Source organism: Balaenoptera borealis, assembly GCF_965194805.1.
Source record: "Balaenoptera borealis genome assembly, chromosome: 12".
Taxonomy (NCBI): Eukaryota; Metazoa; Chordata; class Mammalia; order Artiodactyla; family Balaenopteridae; genus Balaenoptera; species Balaenoptera borealis.
Window position 1 is genome coordinate 78928342 of NC_138869.1, and position 19460 is coordinate 78947801.

The 19460-nt window shown below is 43.8% G+C and overlaps 1 protein-coding gene across 4 annotated transcripts in view; it reads left to right on the plus strand.

The window, feature by feature from the left end:
* Positions 1 to 19460, plus strand: part of RUNX2 (RUNX family transcription factor 2) — a 224374-nt gene that overhangs the window by 97097 nt on the left and 107817 nt on the right. For 3 of the 4 annotated variants that reach the window (XM_082347622.1, XM_082347620.1, XM_082347621.1), the window contains exons 3-5: positions 4070 to 4431; positions 13095 to 13251; positions 18973 to 19077. In XM_082347622.1, coding sequence (XP_082203748.1) covers positions 4070 to 4431; positions 13095 to 13251; positions 18973 to 19077 — 624 coding nt within the window. Of the gene's footprint in view, positions 1 to 1960; positions 4432 to 13094; positions 13252 to 18972; positions 19078 to 19460 lie in introns of those variants that run through there. The other variant, XM_082347623.1, reaches the window with a different exon arrangement.

A 19460-nucleotide genomic window follows, 5' to 3' on the forward strand; every position in this document is an offset into this window, starting at 1 on the left:
ACAGTTTCCCTCTGTGCCTACTATTACCAGGAGAGGTTCAGTTTAGGGGTCTGTAAAAATGTTTTCTTCCTTTAAGTATAACACTCTGAGCCAAGACATCATCTGTTCCAGGCTCAGTCAGCTCCAGTTGAAAGTGTGAATGTTCAGCAAGAGGATATTTTTGAAAGGAGACTGAACATCCGCTGTGCCAGATACCTGAAACGTTGTTAGGGTATTCGGTGGAAAATTTCATTTCCCCATTATAAATAACTGTAGGATATTTTAAGGGATCCAAGACTAGTAACTTCCAAGAGTTGCTTATATTAGCTCCACTGAAATGTGAAATGGAGGGAGGATGTCCAAGGACGGCTATAAAGCTGAATTACCGGATATGATTAATTAAAATAAATAATTCACCATTGATTAAATAGCCCTTAAAATCCCCAGTCAAAGCACCCAAACATTGAGGCCTGCATATTTTGCTATCCACCAAGTAAAACAAAGAACGGACAAAACAGCAATGGAGAAAGAAAGAGGAGGAAAAGCCCCCATGATGATTACTTAAGTTCAACTGCCCTAGAAGTTCTTATTCAAAAAAGCCCGTCTGGTCGCCCATATTTGAAATATTGACTGTTACTGAGCACCACATTTTCTGGTAGTTCCCGGTCCTGTGGATTTCCAGGGAGAAGGACAACTCCAAAGAAGGCGGCATAACACCGACTACGGTAGTTACTGAATTTTTATCTCCCTTTGACCACAGAAATAATCAGCTTCCGGTAACTTCTTTCCTCCTTTGCAGCCCCTACACATTCAAAAACGCAACAAAAAAAGTCAGAGATCTTTGATAGACTGAGGTGCAACGCGCCCGAAATAAAACTGTCCCGCTAAAAGGCAAAAAAAAAAAAAAGTCTTGTGTGTGAGTTGTGTATGTGTATTTATGTGTCAGTGTGGGGATGTGTGAGGCGTGTGTGCTCCGGTGCATGTGACTAAGTGGTGGGGCGGGGGTGTAAGGTAGGAAACTAACGCAGGCAGTCTGGTCTCTCTCTTTTTTTTTTTTTGGAAGGGTAAGCCTGGCTTCCCTTCGCTGGTCGGCCGCGTGAGGCTGGGAAGACCCGACCCTGGCGCGCGCCGGCAGCGCGGCAGTGCCCGGGGTTAGAGCTCTCCCCTGTGACCGAAAAGATAATTAAAAATCACAGGCGCAGGAGACAGCTCCGTTCCTCGCTGCGCATCAAGTCCGTCGGGATGAGTGGGTCCTCGCATGCCGGGGGCGCCCGGGCTCCGAGGCCAGTGGGCCGCGGCGAGGAGTAGGTTGGGCAGGGGGTGTCCCAGCGGGTGATGCAGAATGAGTCACCCAGGGTGGCAGGCGGCCGTGGGAAGGCCGAGGAGGCGGGAGGGGCGCGGCGAGGAGGCTCGCGTCTGCGGGGGGATTTTTAGGGAGAGGCAGGAACGTCGGGGAGAAAACTGGGGAAGGGAAAGCCGGACGAGGGACGCGTGGAGTTGTGGATGGGGAAAGGGAAGGTAAAACTAAAGCCCCAAAGAGGAAAGAGCAGTGTCCCCTGGACCGCATCCTTACCCCCGCGAGGGCGCTCGCCGAGCCACCCCCGCCCCACCTCCGCTCCCACGGCTGGAGGCCCCTCAGTCGAGAGAGCAATCCTGGTCCCCAAGCCACTCAACTACAGCTCTCCAAGTTCATCTTGCGCTTGAAATAGGCTCCAGAGACCTCGACAGACACCAGGTCCCTTCTGCCGCGCCCCCCACGCTCTCCAGGCCCCTTCAAAGGCGCAGACCCGCAAGCGCCCGCTGGGCTAGTGGAAGCGACGCTTTAAAAAGCGGGAGAGAGAGTCTTGGCAGGTCGCTACCAGGGTGAGAGAGGCGTTTGCGCTGAGCAATAAAAATGCCGATTAATGGGTACGTGGATTGATTTAAGTAAGATGGGGGGGGGGGCCCGATGAGTGATGACTCAACTATGTTTCTTCCTGAATACTCCGAAGAGGAAGCACTATAACTTCATTTCTTTTATAAAATCACGTATTACTGTGTAGTGTCAGCTACGCTGTTAGGAATCTTTGAAACTCTGGCAACTGATGATTCTTTTTGCAGACAAGTTTTCAAGCTTTGCGAGGTTTAAGGGAGATTGACAGCAAGGAACGTAGCAGTACACTACGAGGAGGGGAAACGGCCCGGTGTCCCCTTCTTAGGGGTGCAATAGCCTCAAGCGGATTTCCCGGCTTCTGCGGGCGCCCCACATTGTTTTATTTGTTTTGAAGGCTCAGAGTTTGAGGCTGGTCGGAGACACCCACGTGCTTCTGACTCTCATCAGCGTAATGATCGCCTTAGCCAGAGTCGTGTCTATATAAACCACAAAAACCTAATCATTAGAAATCCCAGCCTCCAAAAACCACATTTTAGGTAAAACTGCCGGGTTTTTTTTTCTGCGCTCCTTCATCCTCTCGACCACAACTTTTTGGGGGATCCAAAGTCGCTTTTTAAACCCACATTGGGAAATAAATACATAAATAAATAGCCATTGAAGCATTTTGAATATTTTATTTTGTAGTTTTATTTTTTTCCCCGGGAGTGGTGGGGGAGAAAGTTAAGACATTAGACCTAGTTTTAGATGCAAAATAGACAATAAAAGATTGAGATTCATGGAAAACTGCTGGGGTTTTCCCCCAGCGAGGGTTTTTGCAACTTATTTTAATCATCAAGCTGACAGTTTTCCAGTCCTTAAAAAACTCATCCTTGTTCTCTAGGAACGACTAGTTTGAATATAGAAGAAAAAAGTGTCTAGCCACCCACTTGAGTTTCTAAGAAGTATTTTGACAAGTGTCCCCTCCATCCCAAGTTTTTCTGTCACTTAAGTAAAAAACAAAAACAAAACAAAACAAAAAAAACACACCCAAACCCTGCAAAATCTTTTCTTCCCTCGGGAGCCGCTCCGGCAGAGGTGGAGGGGGGGGGGGTAGGGTGGGGGAAGGGTGAAGAGAGCTGAGAAGTCAGCACAGACGCTCAAGAATTTTCCTTCCTCCTCTCCTGAAGTTACAACGAAAAATAACGACAGTCAGATCAGCCGGCGGCTCTCTGGCGTCTCAACTTCAACCTCCTCCGACCAAGAGGGGGTTCCTTGTCTTGGGGGGAGGAGGCGAGAAGCAAGAGGACGCGACCAGGCGAGATCCCCGTAGACCGGGGCCGCCTCTCTCGGCTTCCGAAGCTGCGCGCGGCGCCCCGGGGGCTCCTTCTCGCGGCCGGCGGGCGGCGGCAGCGGCTGCGATTCGCAGGCTCGAGATCCGTTGCCCCGAGATCCGCTGCCCGCGACTTACCTCCTGGCACCTCGAAGCACGAGGGTCAGGGGAGCTTTGCAAAGAGCAGGAGAGAGTGGATGCGAGGAGGTGGCGGTGAGAGGGCGAGAAGAGGAGAAGGGAAAGGAAGGAGCCGAGCCGGGGAGCCGGGCTGGCAGCCGCCGCGGGAGGAATCTGAGTGTGCAGCCGGCGCGGGGGGAGCGGCGGCCGCCGCGGAGGAGGCGGCGGCGGCGGCAGCGGCGCGGGCGGGCGGGCGGCGGCGCGGACGCCTGCAGCTGGGCAGCAGCGCGCGGCGCGGAGCGGCGGTGGCGGGCAGCGCGCGGCGATGCTGGCCTCGGGGCTGGACTGCTGAACCCACTCGGCTCCACCGCCGGACTCGAACTGGGAGGGGGCGCCAGCGCACCCAGGACGCGGTGCCCCACGGGAACCCCACTACAAGCTGCTGCAAACTGAAGCCTCCCGCCTCCCCGGGCCAAACACATCCCGGTGCCCGTTCGCAGCTGCCGTCCCGGGTGTTCCAAAGGCTCCGGCAAGATCTGCGCCTCCCGGGTCTCCCCACCCGCCAACCCGATTGCTCCGCACCGCCACCTCTGGCTCCCGTCAGACTCCGCCCGGCAGTCGGCTTCATCGAACTTGATTTCTCACCTCCTCAGCCCCATCACCTCCAGCCCCTTTCCCCCGTCTCGCCTCCACCCCCCCAATTTCCTCCTCCTCGCCCCTCATTTCCACCCTCCTCCCCCTCCCCCGGCCACTTCGCTAACTTGTGGCTGTTGTGATGCGTATTCCCGTAGATCCGAGCACCAGCCGGCGCTTCAGCCCCCCCTCCAGCAGCCTGCAGCCCGGCAAGATGAGCGACGTGAGCCCGGTGGTGGCTGCGCAACAGCAGCAGCAGCAGCAGCAACAGCAGCAGCAGCAACAGCAGCAGCAACAGCAGCAGCAGCAGCAGCAGGAGGCGGCGGCGGCGGCCGCGGCGGCGGCGGCGGCCGCGGCGGCTGCGGTGCCCCGGTTGCGGCCGCCGCACGACAACCGCACCATGGTGGAGATCATCGCTGACCACCCGGCTGAACTCGTCCGCACCGACAGCCCCAACTTCCTGTGCTCCGTGCTGCCCTCGCACTGGCGTTGCAACAAGACCCTGCCCGTGGCCTTCAAGGTAAGAAGCTGCGGCCGCCCCCCGCTCCCCGCCCCCGGCCGGGCGCCGCGGGACCTGCCCGCCGGCGTTTCCAAGCCCATGGGGGCCGGGCCCCTGACCCGGACGGCCTCCATGGCTCCTACCTCGGTGGCTCTGACCCGAGGGACCCCCGTCTGGCCCTCTTCCTCCGGATGCCACAGCGGGCTCGGGGCTTAGTGACCCCGCGCAGATCCTTCCTTCTCCCACCTGTGCCCGTAGCCATCACTTCAGCCCTTGTCCCCTTTATCTGTTCATCACCCCTGGAGCCTCCCGGCCAACGTCCCGACCCACTCCTCTGAGCGGTCTCCCCTCCCCCAGGAGCCCCCAGGTGCCCACTCTCGGCGGCGCCGCCGGGACGTGCTCCACCCCGCCCCCACTCCCCAGGAGCGAGGATCCCCGGCGTTCTCCCCCGAGACTCCCGCGTCCCCTTCCCCGGCATCCCGGCCGGGCCCGCACCGCGGGCCGCCGCGCCGCCCCTCCCCGGGATTCCGCGCTCTTCCCTTCCCAACCGAACGCCCTCCGCCCGTCTCGGCGCCCCCTTCTCTGACCCGCTTGCGCCTCGGCGGCTCCGGCCCCTCCTGGACTCGGGGGCCGGTGTTGGTGGGGTGCCGGCGCCGGGCGTTTGCGCCCGGGGCGGGGCGCCGCGTGCCGGCTGCTGGCTGCGGCGCGTGGGCCGCATTATCAGTATCCGAGAGGGTCCCGGGCGAACCTAGGGACTCAGGGAGCGAGTGAGGGGCAGACAGGACGGGGGCGTTTTCTCCGTCTGCAGACCCGCGCCCCTTCCCGCTACCGGGAGGAAGGCGGGGCTGCAGGGGTCGCCGCGCGCCCGGAGGCGGGGGAGTCCGGGAGTCCCCGGCGCCGGACCCTCAAGTGCAAGGCGGCGCGGGCCAGTGGAGGGGGCGGGGGCTCGGGCCGCCTCTTCCACCCGGACCCGCTCCCCGCCTCGCCGCGCCCGGGAGGGAGAAGGGAAACCTGTGAAATGCCTTCGGCTCGCCCGCCTTGAAAACTGAGGTGACATTGTGCGATTCGCCTTATTCTTACTCTTAAGGACTCAGACCCCAGAGGTCCCTCCCGCTTCTGAGAGGTCGTGGGAGGCTCGGGCCCGTGGCCTGGGCGCCGAGGGAGTGACTCCCGGGCTGGAGAGCGCCCTGCGCGCGCCCCGCGGCCTCCTCCGCTCTCCCGGCCCGTTAGTTTGAGGGCGGGTCTCAGCAGCCGGAGTCGCGGGCAGCGGCTCCGCAGGTTGAGGGTGTAGGGTCCGGAGTCTCTCCGTAAGGCTATCGGGATCCCTCTGGCAGCCCTCGTCCCCTCGCGGAGCCCGCAGGGCCGGGAGCGTCCCAGGTTGCTGGGGAGATGGGGTCCCGGGCCGAGCTCCCTCTCGGGACTAGGCGCCTGGGATGGAGGGGGCGGTGAGCCAGACAGGGACGAGAGCGCTCCCAGGAAGATGCTTCCGGCCCTGTTTAGCCTCTGAACCCGCGAAGGTGGGCCTGGGTCCCCTGGGTTCTGGGATTGTGGAGAGCAGGGTAAGCCAGGCCTTGGGGGGAGGGGGGGAAGGGAGGAATCCTGCCAGTTCCTCCCTTGTGGACCCTGGGGCCAAACTCCCACGGGCCACTGGCAGTTCCCGGTTGTTGACCACCCCCTCCCCACGCGCACCAATTCAGATTCCGTGCGTGGGTGGCGTGGAAAGAAAGAGGAGTCCAGGTCAATTAGAGCTGGTTATCTCGCTATGTCTTCTATCAGAACAGAAATCGAATGAATTGTTATGGAAAGGGGATGTTGCACTCTGGGGCAAGTTTCATTTTGCAGTTGGCTCAAGAAATGTGTGTGTGTTTTAACCGTCCCATTTCTCCTTTTATAAACCACCCATTTTGTAGGTTAAGCTTTTCTTCCTTGAAATATGAAAAGCTCAGAGTATAGGCGAATCGTAGAAATTTGGATTTTCACATAAGATATATCTTTTACAATTCATCCTCCAAGGGCCCAGAATTTTCTAATTGGCCTTATGTGAGAACGGAAATTTGTTTCCACGCCCCCCCCCCACAAGCCCCTCAAGACACAAACAAAAAAACAACACTGGATGAAAACAGCAAATAATACAAATAAATAGATATTTTATATATAAAATGCCACAAGTTAGGGTATGAAAAAGTTAAGGATGGGTGCCCACATTTTTAAAAGATGTCATTTAGATGTCTGATGTTCTACATTCCGTTTGTCCTGCTAAACATGTTTAAGGTATAACTGTCTTGAACTATATTCTTACATATATGGTGCTGAATTGATACTGAGCATTAATATTTTGGATAGAAAGGATGTTTTTGGCATAAAGACAGAATACAATTTAGTTAAAGCTCTTCTCAGATAATTTGGCTATCTTCAGGTTTTCTCACTACCACCCTTTTAAAATTATTTTAAAAATAAATTGCTTCCCTGCTATTCATCATACTTATTTTTAATTACAGATTAAGTTTACTTTTAACCAGTAAACAAAACCATAGATAACACATGGCCATATTAAATTGAATGTTTTAATTCATATTAATTAAAAGTTAAATTGAGTTAACCAAAAACTTGACTTTCATGTTTTCCCACCCCCCTACCTGTGTTTAACAAAATTCAAATAGCGGGCGACAGCTGAGATCCACTCAGTATAGAAGTTTTGTCTCTGTTGAAAACATGTGTAGGTATTTGGAACATCCAGATTTTGACAATAATTTTTTTGTTTTCATCTGAATGTTAGTAAAAACAACCTCTTTTTACCTTACTTTCGAGATAAAAGCCTGTGAGCTGTAGACTTTCTAGACTCTTGCAACATAATCAAATACATGTGCAAAGAAGAAGTAATATGAAGAAGTCTCAGTTTTAAAAGTGGTGACAGCAATTTGGCTGTCATAGTTAGAGCTATGTACAAAGTAAATTATAGTGTTGTTCGGTAGATAGCAGACAGGTAAATATGTTTAATACAGAACTTAATTGTTGAGAAGTCTGGTATTCAAATCAATATAATATTTATTGAGCTCATATTTTATGTCCGTGACACTGAGCTCGGCAAGGTAGAGAATCAGAAATGAATTCAGTAGACTGTGTTGCGATACGTTAACTTAAAACAGCACTTCAGAATGATATTGGCAATGTATTGTATTAAGACATGTCACGTATTAGAGTTGTTCATCTGATCTTGTTTTAGGATTATACGAAAGTAGTTAATTCATTTACACTCTGACATGTAAAAGTGCAAAAACAACTTGTATACTTTAAAATACACCAAGCTGTTTATTAGCGTTATATTTTTAACGAAGTTCTGCAGTTTTGAAATGTTCAGTGCTCCCAGGTGTCAAGGAAATGGAAATAAATATTTTTAACCTTTCTCTCAGGTGTATCTCACTGAAAGCTTAAAATAGTTAAGGCATACTATTAGAAGATCCCAGGCCCTTTCTGTCCTAGGTAATTGTAGTGATGAAAAAGCAATACGCAAATTCAGCTCATTAGTTAATGGTCAGGTAGAAATAGTGGAGAGAACATGTTAGCCCTGTATCCAGTAGCACCCTTGTAAGTTAGGGGTCTGGCAGCATTTCCACCCTGAAGCCTGGTGTTCAGGGTTCATAACTCAGCTGCTTTAAATAGCTTCAAGCTGAAACACTATGCAGAAAATTTAAGTCCAGATGTATATTTTAAAGCTAAAAGTAGTGTAAGACTATTGCACTGTTTTAAGTTAGCAAACGCTGGACTATATATTTACCAATATCATATGTTTTTCTGGCAATGTTAAAGAAAAAAAACACAGTTTTAGATATATCATCTATTGCTCATAGTTAATTCTGCATGTTTAATGATACCTTTCAGTATTTGTCATAAGTAGGGTTTCAAAATGATGGAGCAATTTCTATTTGAAAATAATTTTTCAACATCATTGGCCATTTTTCTCTTCATAAGCAAGTATGCAGCTAATAACTATTTGACATAATGAGTTGTAGTTTCCTTACATATTTAATGATCAGATTTTATGTTTGTGTCTTTTTGAATGTAATTATACCTAAACAAAGAAAAACAGGTTATTAAACCTGTTAAAACTTTGCTTAAACCCACTATGAGTTGCTGTGCAAAATTATGTAAATCGTAATAGATCTCAAGTTATGTAAAGACAGACACATTTTTGTGTTATGCCTTTAAATGCAATAAAAATTATTTAAAGTTAAAAATTTTAGGATTGAGTATATAAAACTTACTGGTAAGGTAATGGAAACAAATAATTTTAGATGGAAAATAAATACTCAAAAATATTAGAAAACTTATATTTGAAAACAGGCATGGTAAAATATTGTTCATTATTTTCTCCCCATTGGCATTGCTGTTTGTATCCTTTCAAAATTCCAGAATATCCATCGTTAGATGATCTAAACCAGCTTGATACATGGCTCATAAATTTCTGGCTTAAATTGAAATAATTTCCATCAAATTTCTCTTTGACATGTATTTTAAAAATTATGAAATGATATTTTATATTGTATTTACTCTTTTCTCTACAATTCAACCAGGTTTTTCTAAATTCTAAGTTAGATTCTAAGAAATAACTGTAATATTTGTGAAACTTTTTGATAGTTAAAGTTATCTTTAAATAATTATCGTAGAAATAAAACTTTTCCTTTTTGCAATTACTCCCTTACCTCTCTGTGTATTCCAAAGAAAGATTTGATAAGATTCTATCTTGAAAAATAATTATATTTCAATTTTGCTGCAAGTGTAATGTGCCCAGTGATATTGGTCTGAAAGAGTAATTGATTAGTGAAGACTAGACTTCTGTACGTGAAAATGTCATAGGCAATTTAAATTTCCATATAATAAGACCACAAAAACAATTTTAAGGGCCTGAGTTAATTCTCCATTGTTCCTCTTTCAGAGTAACTCACAGATTTAGTCGTAGGGAGTCTCATAAAAATTTTCAATAGCGTTTCTAGAGTTAAATATTCTTTTACTTTATTTTGCACAAGCTCCGTATCATGTGATTTAAATGCTAGTTATAATGAGGTGCGCTAAATAAAGGAACTTCTTTCTCTATTCTAAAATGTCAGGACACAAAATTACTTCCCTCTTCCCCATGAAGTTTCTTGAATTATGTAGATTTTATATGTTAAAAGCACCTAGAAAAGTAACTGTTAGGTTTTCGTCACAAATTATTCTTTGCAGAACAACTTTTTGTATTGGGTAGTGTGGAAACAAATTTTAATGCGTGCTAACTCCTAACTAGTTAAAGGGCGATTTTTGACTGCTCTCTACCCCTTAAAGTGTTTTCCATTGCTTGGGTTTGGTACCGATGAAATGTGTAAAAATTTCTTGATTCTTTTGGTTTTCTTTTAGATAAACACAGTCGAGAATCTCCAAGGGAAACTTTTTAGCTTCAGAGATCTACTTTTTGTTTAAACCCTCAAACATATAATTACACTTCTGATTGATATAAAGGCACATACATTACTTCTTATCCCCCCTTTTTTCCTCAGAAAAACATTAGGCAGTCTGCTTTGGTAGAGTGAATAGCAGAAAGAACCAATATATTTAGCCATTAAAATAGAATTCAGCCATAACAGGAAAAGTTGTCACTATATCTTGTTAGTTAGCAATTTTTTTTTCCGGGCCAAGTTGTAAGCCTCATAGAAGACTCACACACTTTGTGGTGACCTATTTGTTTTGTTATTAAATGTAATGCATAAAACATACCAATATTTAATATTTAATTATACTGCTTAAGCAAAGAAAAATGGATTTATGTATTTCACGCTTAGGGATCTTTTCTTTTGTATTTTCCCATATTGAATCAATTTTCCTTTTCTTCTAACTAAAAAAAATCCATTATGTTAAAAATATGCAGTAAAATAATAATGTCCCAGAGCTCTTAAAAATCTTTATATTGGGGCACATTTCTTCGCTTTTTTTAAAATGAAATTTAGCCAGCCTGGAGTGAAACCCATTAGCAGTCCTCCTGTATCTCTCAACAACACCAAAAAATATCTCAGGACATGAAGTAAAAAATTACATATTCAATTGAACCCTTTAAGGAAGCTTATAAGTAAAAGCCTGTGTTTAGCACACAGCTGACTTGGAACAGAAGTTATCCTGCTCATCTTACAAAAAGTACATGATTATAATTGTACTCTATACTTATATAGTCTCTTCTACATTTTATAGACTTTAAAAAAACGATTTCCAATTTATATTGGAAAACGGTAGTTTCAGGAGATGAAGTTACTTGAGATCATAGCAGATGTGTAACAGAGGTGGGGGAGAAGTGGGGCCTCTTGATTTTTGGTGCATTAATTCTCTTCTAAACAGTACAACTTTTCTACCTTCATTAGTGCACTTACTGGTTCCATATTTACTTTGACATAGAAAGCCTCACAGCAGGTGTTAAAACACAATATTCTGAGTGTAAAAAATGTCAAGCATTCAGATGAATACTGGCAAACAGTCAGTTTTTTCAGTATTTCAGTATTTTTCAAATGTGCACATTTTTGGCATTGTGAATTCAAGAAGTTGAAAAGTACATTGCCCCCATCAGGGGTACAGCGTTACCTGTGTTCAGCAGCCGCTTGAGGCACTAGGTCAAGTATGCAGGAAGGAAGCCATGTTCTCAAGGGATTTACCCTTGACCTGGGAGACTTCTCAGATTGAATAGAGTAACCGTACATTCCGGGTGAAGGATAGTGGGCAGGATTCCCTCTCTTCTGGGATGGAAAAAGTTGTCAGAAAACTAGTTTGGAGCAAGGGCATATTGCCGCTAGCTGGGGATGCTGACTCAACCTTTAACTGGGTCTCTCATAGACTATTGGCAGTGGGAAGTGGTGCTCTTTGTGGAGCTCTTTCATTTATTTATTTCAAAAATATTTATCAAACACTTACTCTGTGCCAGGCACTGTTTTGGGAGCTGGGTGTATAGTGGTGAACAAGACAGATGAAGGCCCTTGCCTTGTGTAATTTCTAGTCGAATATAATCTGGGCTCCTAAGAGGGAGTCTCATAGCTTTGGACTAGCATATCAAAAGGAGTAGATGGGTCATTCCTATATGTACATTGAAATGAGGATCATTTGAGTCCAGTGGGATGCTCAGGAAGTGGTTTCTGTAATTTAAGGACAGCTTTAAGATTTTAAACTGAATAACAAAGTGCTAAAGCAGGAATGGAACAGCCTAAGAGAACAGGAAGGGTGAAAGAAATACTGACAAGTTTGTTTGTTTGGTTGTTTCCCTGGCTTGAGCAGAGGGTATAGTGGAAGCGTGTTAGGGGTAGGGTTCAAGGGTGAGGGAAATGCAGCTCTCAAGTGTAGTGATAATGTCTGTTTCATCACATTGTAGGAAATCTGCTTTAATGAGAGTTACATACAAATTGTATTGGGAGCATGGAATTAAATGCTTTGGTTTGCCTTATGGACATCTTGACAAAAGAGGGAGTAGCAGAAGGATGAGGGTAATATTTGCCAGACAGGCAAGCACACATGGATATTGTCATTGGAGGGTAGTGGGGCTACTGTAGCCAGAGCTGTGGCTTAGTCACCACATGGGCATCTGGAAGCCGAACGAGCAAGAGATGGAACTCATCTGAATATTATAGGATCCTGGAAGTTAGTTGAGAGAAAGGATGTTATCAAGGGGCAAGGCCTTAATTCATGGATTAAGAATAGTGTGTTTTATATATGACAACAAAGACTCTGCACCGACATTCCCTTCCGGGCTCCATGTTAATCAGAGGCACCAATTTGCAAGTTAGCCAACCCTGGAGTGTGATCCTTGCCTTGCAGCAGTGAAAATGTTTATTAGACTCAAAGACTGATTATCCTGGATCCTGACTTGCCCGAGTTAATCGACTGCAGGTTAATTGTTGAAGATTAAGGAGGCAAGTGTGTCATTCCAAGATGGCAGATGGGACAAGACAGAAGTTTGGCTAAGGGTGTATTTTCTGTCTATACCACTCATTTGTCGGTGGTCATTTTCAGCCTCTTATATATCTTTATCCTGTACCTAGACTTTAGGCTTCTTGATGGCTTTGTATATTCCATGGGTCCCACTGCAGAGTGGGCATTCAGTAGTTCTTTGCAGTGTGATTGAAAGCTGGATATCTAGCTCAAAGTAAGGAGATGAAATGTAGTTCTGGATACCACACTATATTTAGTCTTCCCTATAGTCAGGAACTGTAAGGTTTCCCCTAAATATCGTCTCCCATAGAGCTGACCAGACTTCCTTTTTTTTTTTTTTGGCCTGTGATCTGGATGAGACCACACCTCAGGGCGCTCCAGGCTGCAGACAGGCGGTGCCTTAATATGTACGATGCAATCTGCAGATGGGGCATCAGCTTTCCTTCTGTGGCATAATTCCTATGGACAACTTAACATGGGGATTTAATAAAAATGTACATGCATTCTGTGAAGAATCCAACAACAAATGAAGGAAACTTTTGCCTGCCTTTGGAATGGGTGGACCCTGAAACACTGGTCTCTTTGAAGTGGCATCTGAACCCACATGCAGATGCCTCATTCCTGTCTGCCATTACTGGACTAGAGCACTAAGTCCTGATAAGATGCATCATTTACCATGAGACTATATTCTCAGTGTTTAAGCTTTTCTGATGTGCCATTATTGTTGCTGTGTTTCCTGTTTTATGTAGGTGGTAGCCCTCGGAGAGGTACCAGATGGGACTGTGGTTACTGTCATGGCGGGTAATGATGAAAATTATTCTGCTGAGCTCCGAAATGCCTCTGCTGTTATGAAAAACCAAGTAGCAAGGTTCAACGATCTGAGATTTGTGGGCCGGAGTGGACGAGGTAGGTCTCTGATTTTTAATATGGATAATGGAATAAACACATTAGGATCCTCTGATGAAATGTAGGCCTGTCTGTATTCAAATCAGTACCTTCTACCGAATAGAATTACTGAAGGTTTTCTTTAAATACGTCCAGATGAGGTTGAGTGTTTTAGTGAGTACTCAGGCCTTTTTCATTTGTTTTATGATATTGAAAATTCAAACAGTGTTTTCCGAAGAACCAGTTCCTAATTTCACTGGGTGTGAGCATATAAGGTGGAGGGAAGAACAGTTGGAGGTTCAAGTTCTGAGTTACGAGGAGCCAAGTAACTGAGTGCATTCAGTGGCAAAGGGCAAAGAAAAGGGAATGCATTGGATCAATTTCCTGGTAATATCAATTTTGCTCTAAGTTGTAGCAAGGACAGCAAGTATAACGCTCTTCACTTGTCACATATGTTACCTCTATAGGATTTAATTTACTTCTATAAGAACCTATTTAAAAATCATGGTTTTTTTACAGAAGGCTTTTCATTCGCATAAGTGAATAAGATGTTACTTATGTTAGTATGACTATGAAGATGAATGATCAGAACTCTAAATATTTCTACATTATTTAAGAGTTTCCACCATCCACACCCCCATTCAAATATTAGGAATCCATCAAAAGATCATAAAACAGAAAATAATCCCCTTTAGGGTTTTTATAGCTGTTTCATAAATGGGGTTAATGTTTTAAAAAAAAGTCTCAAAGAAAACCAATATTTGGCTTTTATTTACTTATTCTATAGAGAGACTTTTAATCATCATTCGTTAGAAGTATTATGTTCATTTATTTATTGATTGAATCTAATATTTCCATGTTAAGTATTTCGATGAGAAGAGAGAAAATAGACCACTTTAGGACTGGGGTGAATTAAATTATAAAGACCTATGGGGTGACTTCAACCCAGGTTTGAATTAGGAAATAAGAAGCATCAATTTTTAAACCATGTCCAATAATTGCCCTTTAGTTTGGATCAGATGTCAAATTATTACCATTGTAAAAACTTGATAAGGGAAGTTCAGGCAAGGCTGTTTCCGATGAGTAGTTTTAGTGTACTTTCTAGGAACACGGCCAAGAAGTTGTACTTTTTAACTTAAAAAAAAATGATGCATGCTAATGAGATACTGTTACTGAAAGGTTTGAAATAAAATGAGGCTCAGAGCCTCTGGTAGAATCAAAACTCGAGGGGTTATCTCAGCATCAGGTTTAGTTCACTTTCATTAAAAGAAAAAAAAAAGACATTCTGTCTCACTGTTGACTGATTAGGTGTGAAGTGTGTATGTGTGTTAAAATTTCTTTTTTCTAGTAAGAATCAAGAAAAATTTGAACACGATGATTTACCTGTATGCTCTGAGTTGCATCTTTCTCCTTATGTAATATTACTTTGTTTTGAACTAGAGTAATGAATTTTAGTATTTAAAAGACCGGGCGCTATACTTCATTTTACTTTACAGATACAAACTAGTGTTTTCATTTATCTTGCTTTTGTATTATATAGATGCTCCATAACTTTTCTCTGATCAATTTGAGTAGAAACTATGGCAAAGTGATAGTGTACTTTGTAAACCCTCAACATATTTATTTAAGAAACTTCAAAGAGAAACAAAGGGTGTGCACTGTTTTACTATATTGGCTTTCTGAGTTTTGGCTGGTTTCCCAAATAGCAATTTTTATATTTAAAAAAAAAAGACAGACTTAACTGCTTGCAGACTTTTCACGCATGGAAGATGAAGAAAGCTTCTTTTGATGAAGTGTAATTATGTCCAAACAGAGCTGACCCCCTCCCCCTATATTTCTTATGATCTTAACTGAAGAAAGTAGGATTTTTCCTTTGAAGCAGCCGGGACTTGGTGGAGGATCTGAAATGCTACAGTTTGCTGCCAGAGGCAGGATGGAGAAATTGGTCCAGACTTGTCTTCGAGACTTAGATTGGGGGTGGGGGGAGCGGGTGGAGAGAGAAAGAAAAATTGATTTATCACTAATAATAGATTTTTATATCATGACATTAACATTATATGAAAGGAAACAGTAATATCAAGCTGAAATGAAGAGGAAAAAAGGACAGAGAATACTGACAAGAGATACCACTCTTTGAAAAAAAAAAAATGGGTCAGTTCTTCAGTGGCAGGAAACCCTTTAACCTGCCTGTGTACCTGACCTGCTTTCTAACAGACTCTTTCCAGCTTCCTCTTTGATTTTCACACTTCTACATTTCTCTCAGGTTTTTAAGTCTGAGTCAACATGCTGCTACCATTGTATTTTTTCCCCAGCTATTTAAATTTTCTATTTCAGTAGCATTAAAAAATAAAAAACACCAAGTTCCTCAAACGGTACAGTTTTTTTCACTGGTAGAAATATAAACTCTCAGAAATTGCAAAACAGTTTTTGATTTATAAGGGAGTCACATCACTATTTACTCTGGCATTATGGGTTATCCAGTGACCACAACTTTTATGAAGTACTTTGGAATAAAAGTAGAGCATCGGTGAAACTTGCATTAAGTGAGGAGTGGCTTATATTTTTAAATTGTCTTTTCCTTTTTTCTCCTTTATATTTGAAACAGGAGTATTTAAAGTGACTTTGGTTCTTAAGTTTTCTTGGTGTGTTTCCTCACTTTTGACATCAAGCATGTTGCTTTTAATTTACAAACACTTCTAAGCACCTGCAGTGTACAGAGCATGGTACTTTGTCAATTTAGGATACAATCCGTGCTTATAGTCTTAACTTTCCCGACAATTTCTGACAGCCCCTCGGGCTAGGTTGGAATTGTCTTTCAATGACAGTTCCTATGTGTATCTCAGAAAATATATGACTTGAGGACACATTGCAGAACTAGTTCCTAGATGAAGCCAAGGATGCTACAATTAGTTGTCTAATGAGTGCTAGCTCCTTAAGAGCCTGCATTTTTATCGCTTATTATGGAAAGTAATAAACAATGGGATTTGGAAATTTTTTTTTAAATTTAAGGAAGTCATGAATATGCATATAAACATTTGACTTAGGAAATGTATCACTATTTATAGGGGGAAGAACAAATTACCTAGTTGGGTGGAAGTTTCTTGAACATTACGTTCATGTTCCTTCTGAAGGGGCAATGAGAAGTGGAAGGAACCTCCTTGGTTTTTGTTTTAGTTGTTAAAGTACATCTTGATCCTTAGGATTTGATTTTAGAAGACCGCCGTCGGACTCAAATACTTGTTTCCTTTCCCCCAAACCCACCTCTTTTTAAAAGAGGTCTTTGTAGAAAACTGGTTCTGTTTTGAACATTTAGATGCTTTATCTTGGAGGGTGAATTTTATATTTGGCTTTTGTTCCTACCTAAGGTGTTCCTCTGAATTTGGGAGAAGCATCGATGCCTTTTAATATCCTAAGTGAGTTGTAAAAGTCTCAAACAGCAATACTCTTAGAACCGGTTTATATAAACTCATGGGCGGTGTCTCTAGCAGGTTATTTAGAGTCATTAAGGACAACTGAGATGTGTACATCCTTGATTTATGAAGATTTGTGCCACAGATGACAGCTGTCTTCCAAGCACTGCCCTCAAAGCCACTGTTAGAAATGCGATCCTGACTCACAGACCATTGATCCAACCCAGAATGGATCTTTTTACGGTTTAATGCAAATTAACTCTCAATCTAGGGGCTCAGCCCATTCACTCCTCCAGAACTTCCCATTGTTTTAAGGTCCTGATCTGGATCCAGTGGCTTCCTATTCAACTTTCTAATCTCCATTTCTGTAGACTTTCAGTTTTCTGTGACTAGTTTAGATTCCTGGCTGCCTTATTCTTCTGGTTAGTCTTAATGTTTATAATAAATCCTCTGTTCCCCAACCAGACAATTAAATTACTTAAATCCATGTAACATTCAATATATAATGGATGAAATACGATATATCAGTGACACTTTAAGAATAGATGATTTCATCATTCTGACTGACATACTACATTAGTAGATTTATATTTGCTTCTTGGTCTGATAGAGCTGTTTGGGACACATGTAGTAATAAATTACCTATTAATTTCTAAAAATGTTCTCTGATAAAGTTAAAAGGAAGAGCATTAATTTTAGGGTCTGGAAGACCTGGATTCAGGTCCTGATGTTTTCCACTTATTAGTTGTGTGGTTAAATTCCCAATACTCTCTGGGCTTCGGTTTCCTCATTTGTGACATGGGGGTGATAAACCTGACTGGGTAGTATTAAATGAGATAATGTGTATGAAGTGACTGGCACTTAATAGGTTTCTAATCAATATTCATTTTCCCTGTACCCCCTCCCCCTGCATCTCCCTCTTTCCTATTTTTTTTTTTTTTTCTTGGCCAAAGTATAGCCAAAGAGACTTAAAACTATATATACAGAGTAACAAATGATATGTGTCTTAAACATATTTTAGGAACTTACGTGGTCTGGGTTGAAAAGAAAACCCATTCACTAGACTTGACAGCCAAAGACCTGTTCCACATTAAGCCCTGTATGTAACCTGTTCCATATTAAGCTTTGAAAAGATTGCATTAAACTTTGCATTGCTACATATTGTTTAAGATTTGTGTTTTGATTTCATACCCTCTGCTTTCAGTAAAGGGAAAAACAGTCTCTGACCAAAAAACAAAGCAAAATGAAATGAGCTTTTTAAAGATCTGTCCCAGGAGCAGGCTAAATGAATGCTCTGGCCTGAGATTGCTGAATGTTTTATTGAGTCACTGCTTCACGCCCACCTCTTCCTGTCTTGTAACAGTTTGCAGTTTTGACTATCTGACATGACTAACCGTCGCAAATCTAACTGATTACAACTGTCAGTGAGTCTGGGTAACAGAGTCTGGTATCTTCTTCTGGAGAAAGCAAACGTCCAAATCTGCTCCTAAACTCCCCCCCCCCCGCCGCCCCCCGTCTTCCCCCCCACCTCTGTTCATCACCTTTAGCTCATTAATTTGAAACATCAGATGTAATATTTCGATGAAGTACACCCTCTGCTAAAAGCAAGTATTCATGTTTACATTGGGAGATGTCATGTACATTTAGCCAAAAATAAGTCACTGTCAGGGAGTCATTTCAAGATTGCTGCTGAGCGAGGATGTATGTTAGGGAAGGGGTGGGCAGGGAGGAGAAAAACTTTGTTCCAGTAATGATGAAATCATCATACCACAGGCACATTAAGGCCAGGACGGGAGACACTGGCTCCTGTTAAAATGATTCCCATAAGAACCTTCCTCTTTCATCTTCTCACTGTAGTGCAGTTAAGCAAATGAAATGCTAAAACCATGTGAAGTCAATAGCATAATCAACAGTGATTTACTATTGTTCTCTCACGGGGTCATGACCTAATCCTAAATAAAGACTTCTAAAATTTTCTGCTTGGATGTGTTCCTGATGTTGGAGAAAACTGAAGGGAAAGAGAACCCTCTTCAAGAGGTCCAGTTTTTGTTTTCATTACGGCTCTTGCTACTGAGCAATTCTTTTTTGGAATTGGAGCCTCCTTGCACAGAACTGCCATGAAGATGATGATCTTAGCACTCAGTGAGCTTCGCAACTCCCTAAGGTGGCCGTCAGAGGGTTTCTCATTAGAATAAGGAGTCCTGACCCTTGCTGTTTTGTTCCCTCTTCAGCGATGCTTAAATGCAGTTTGGACATCTGTACTGCTATTTTTATCATCAATACTGTCTTTTTATATTCACTGTGGATTTTCTTTCCCCTTTTCTATCTGCAGGCAAGAGTTTCACCTTGACCATAACTGTCTTCACAAATCCTCCTCAAGTCGCCACCTATCACAGAGCTATTAAAGTTACAGTGGATGGACCCCGGGAACCCAGAAGTAAGTGCTTGCCTTCCTACTGGAAACGGGAATAGAGTTTGCAGAGACCCTGTGAGGAATTTATCCCAAATAAGTTAGTGCTACTTTCACATAGTTTCTTTGCCAAGTTTGCTATCTGCATATATTTTTATGAGGGACAATTAGGAGAACTTCACAGTTAGTAGAAAATCAAATTACACTTTTCACCTTTGCCGCAAAATTGCTAAGCCCTACACAACTTTGTGACTTTCCGTTGCTGTAACTTTTTCCTAAAAATTCTGTTCATCCACTGGGCACAATAGACAAGGCAGAACAGACCCACGAGAGCTGAGGAAGAAAACAATAAATTGAAAAATCCTGAGCTTAGTCAAAAAGCATTTGTGTGTGTTTCCCATGGTCTAAGA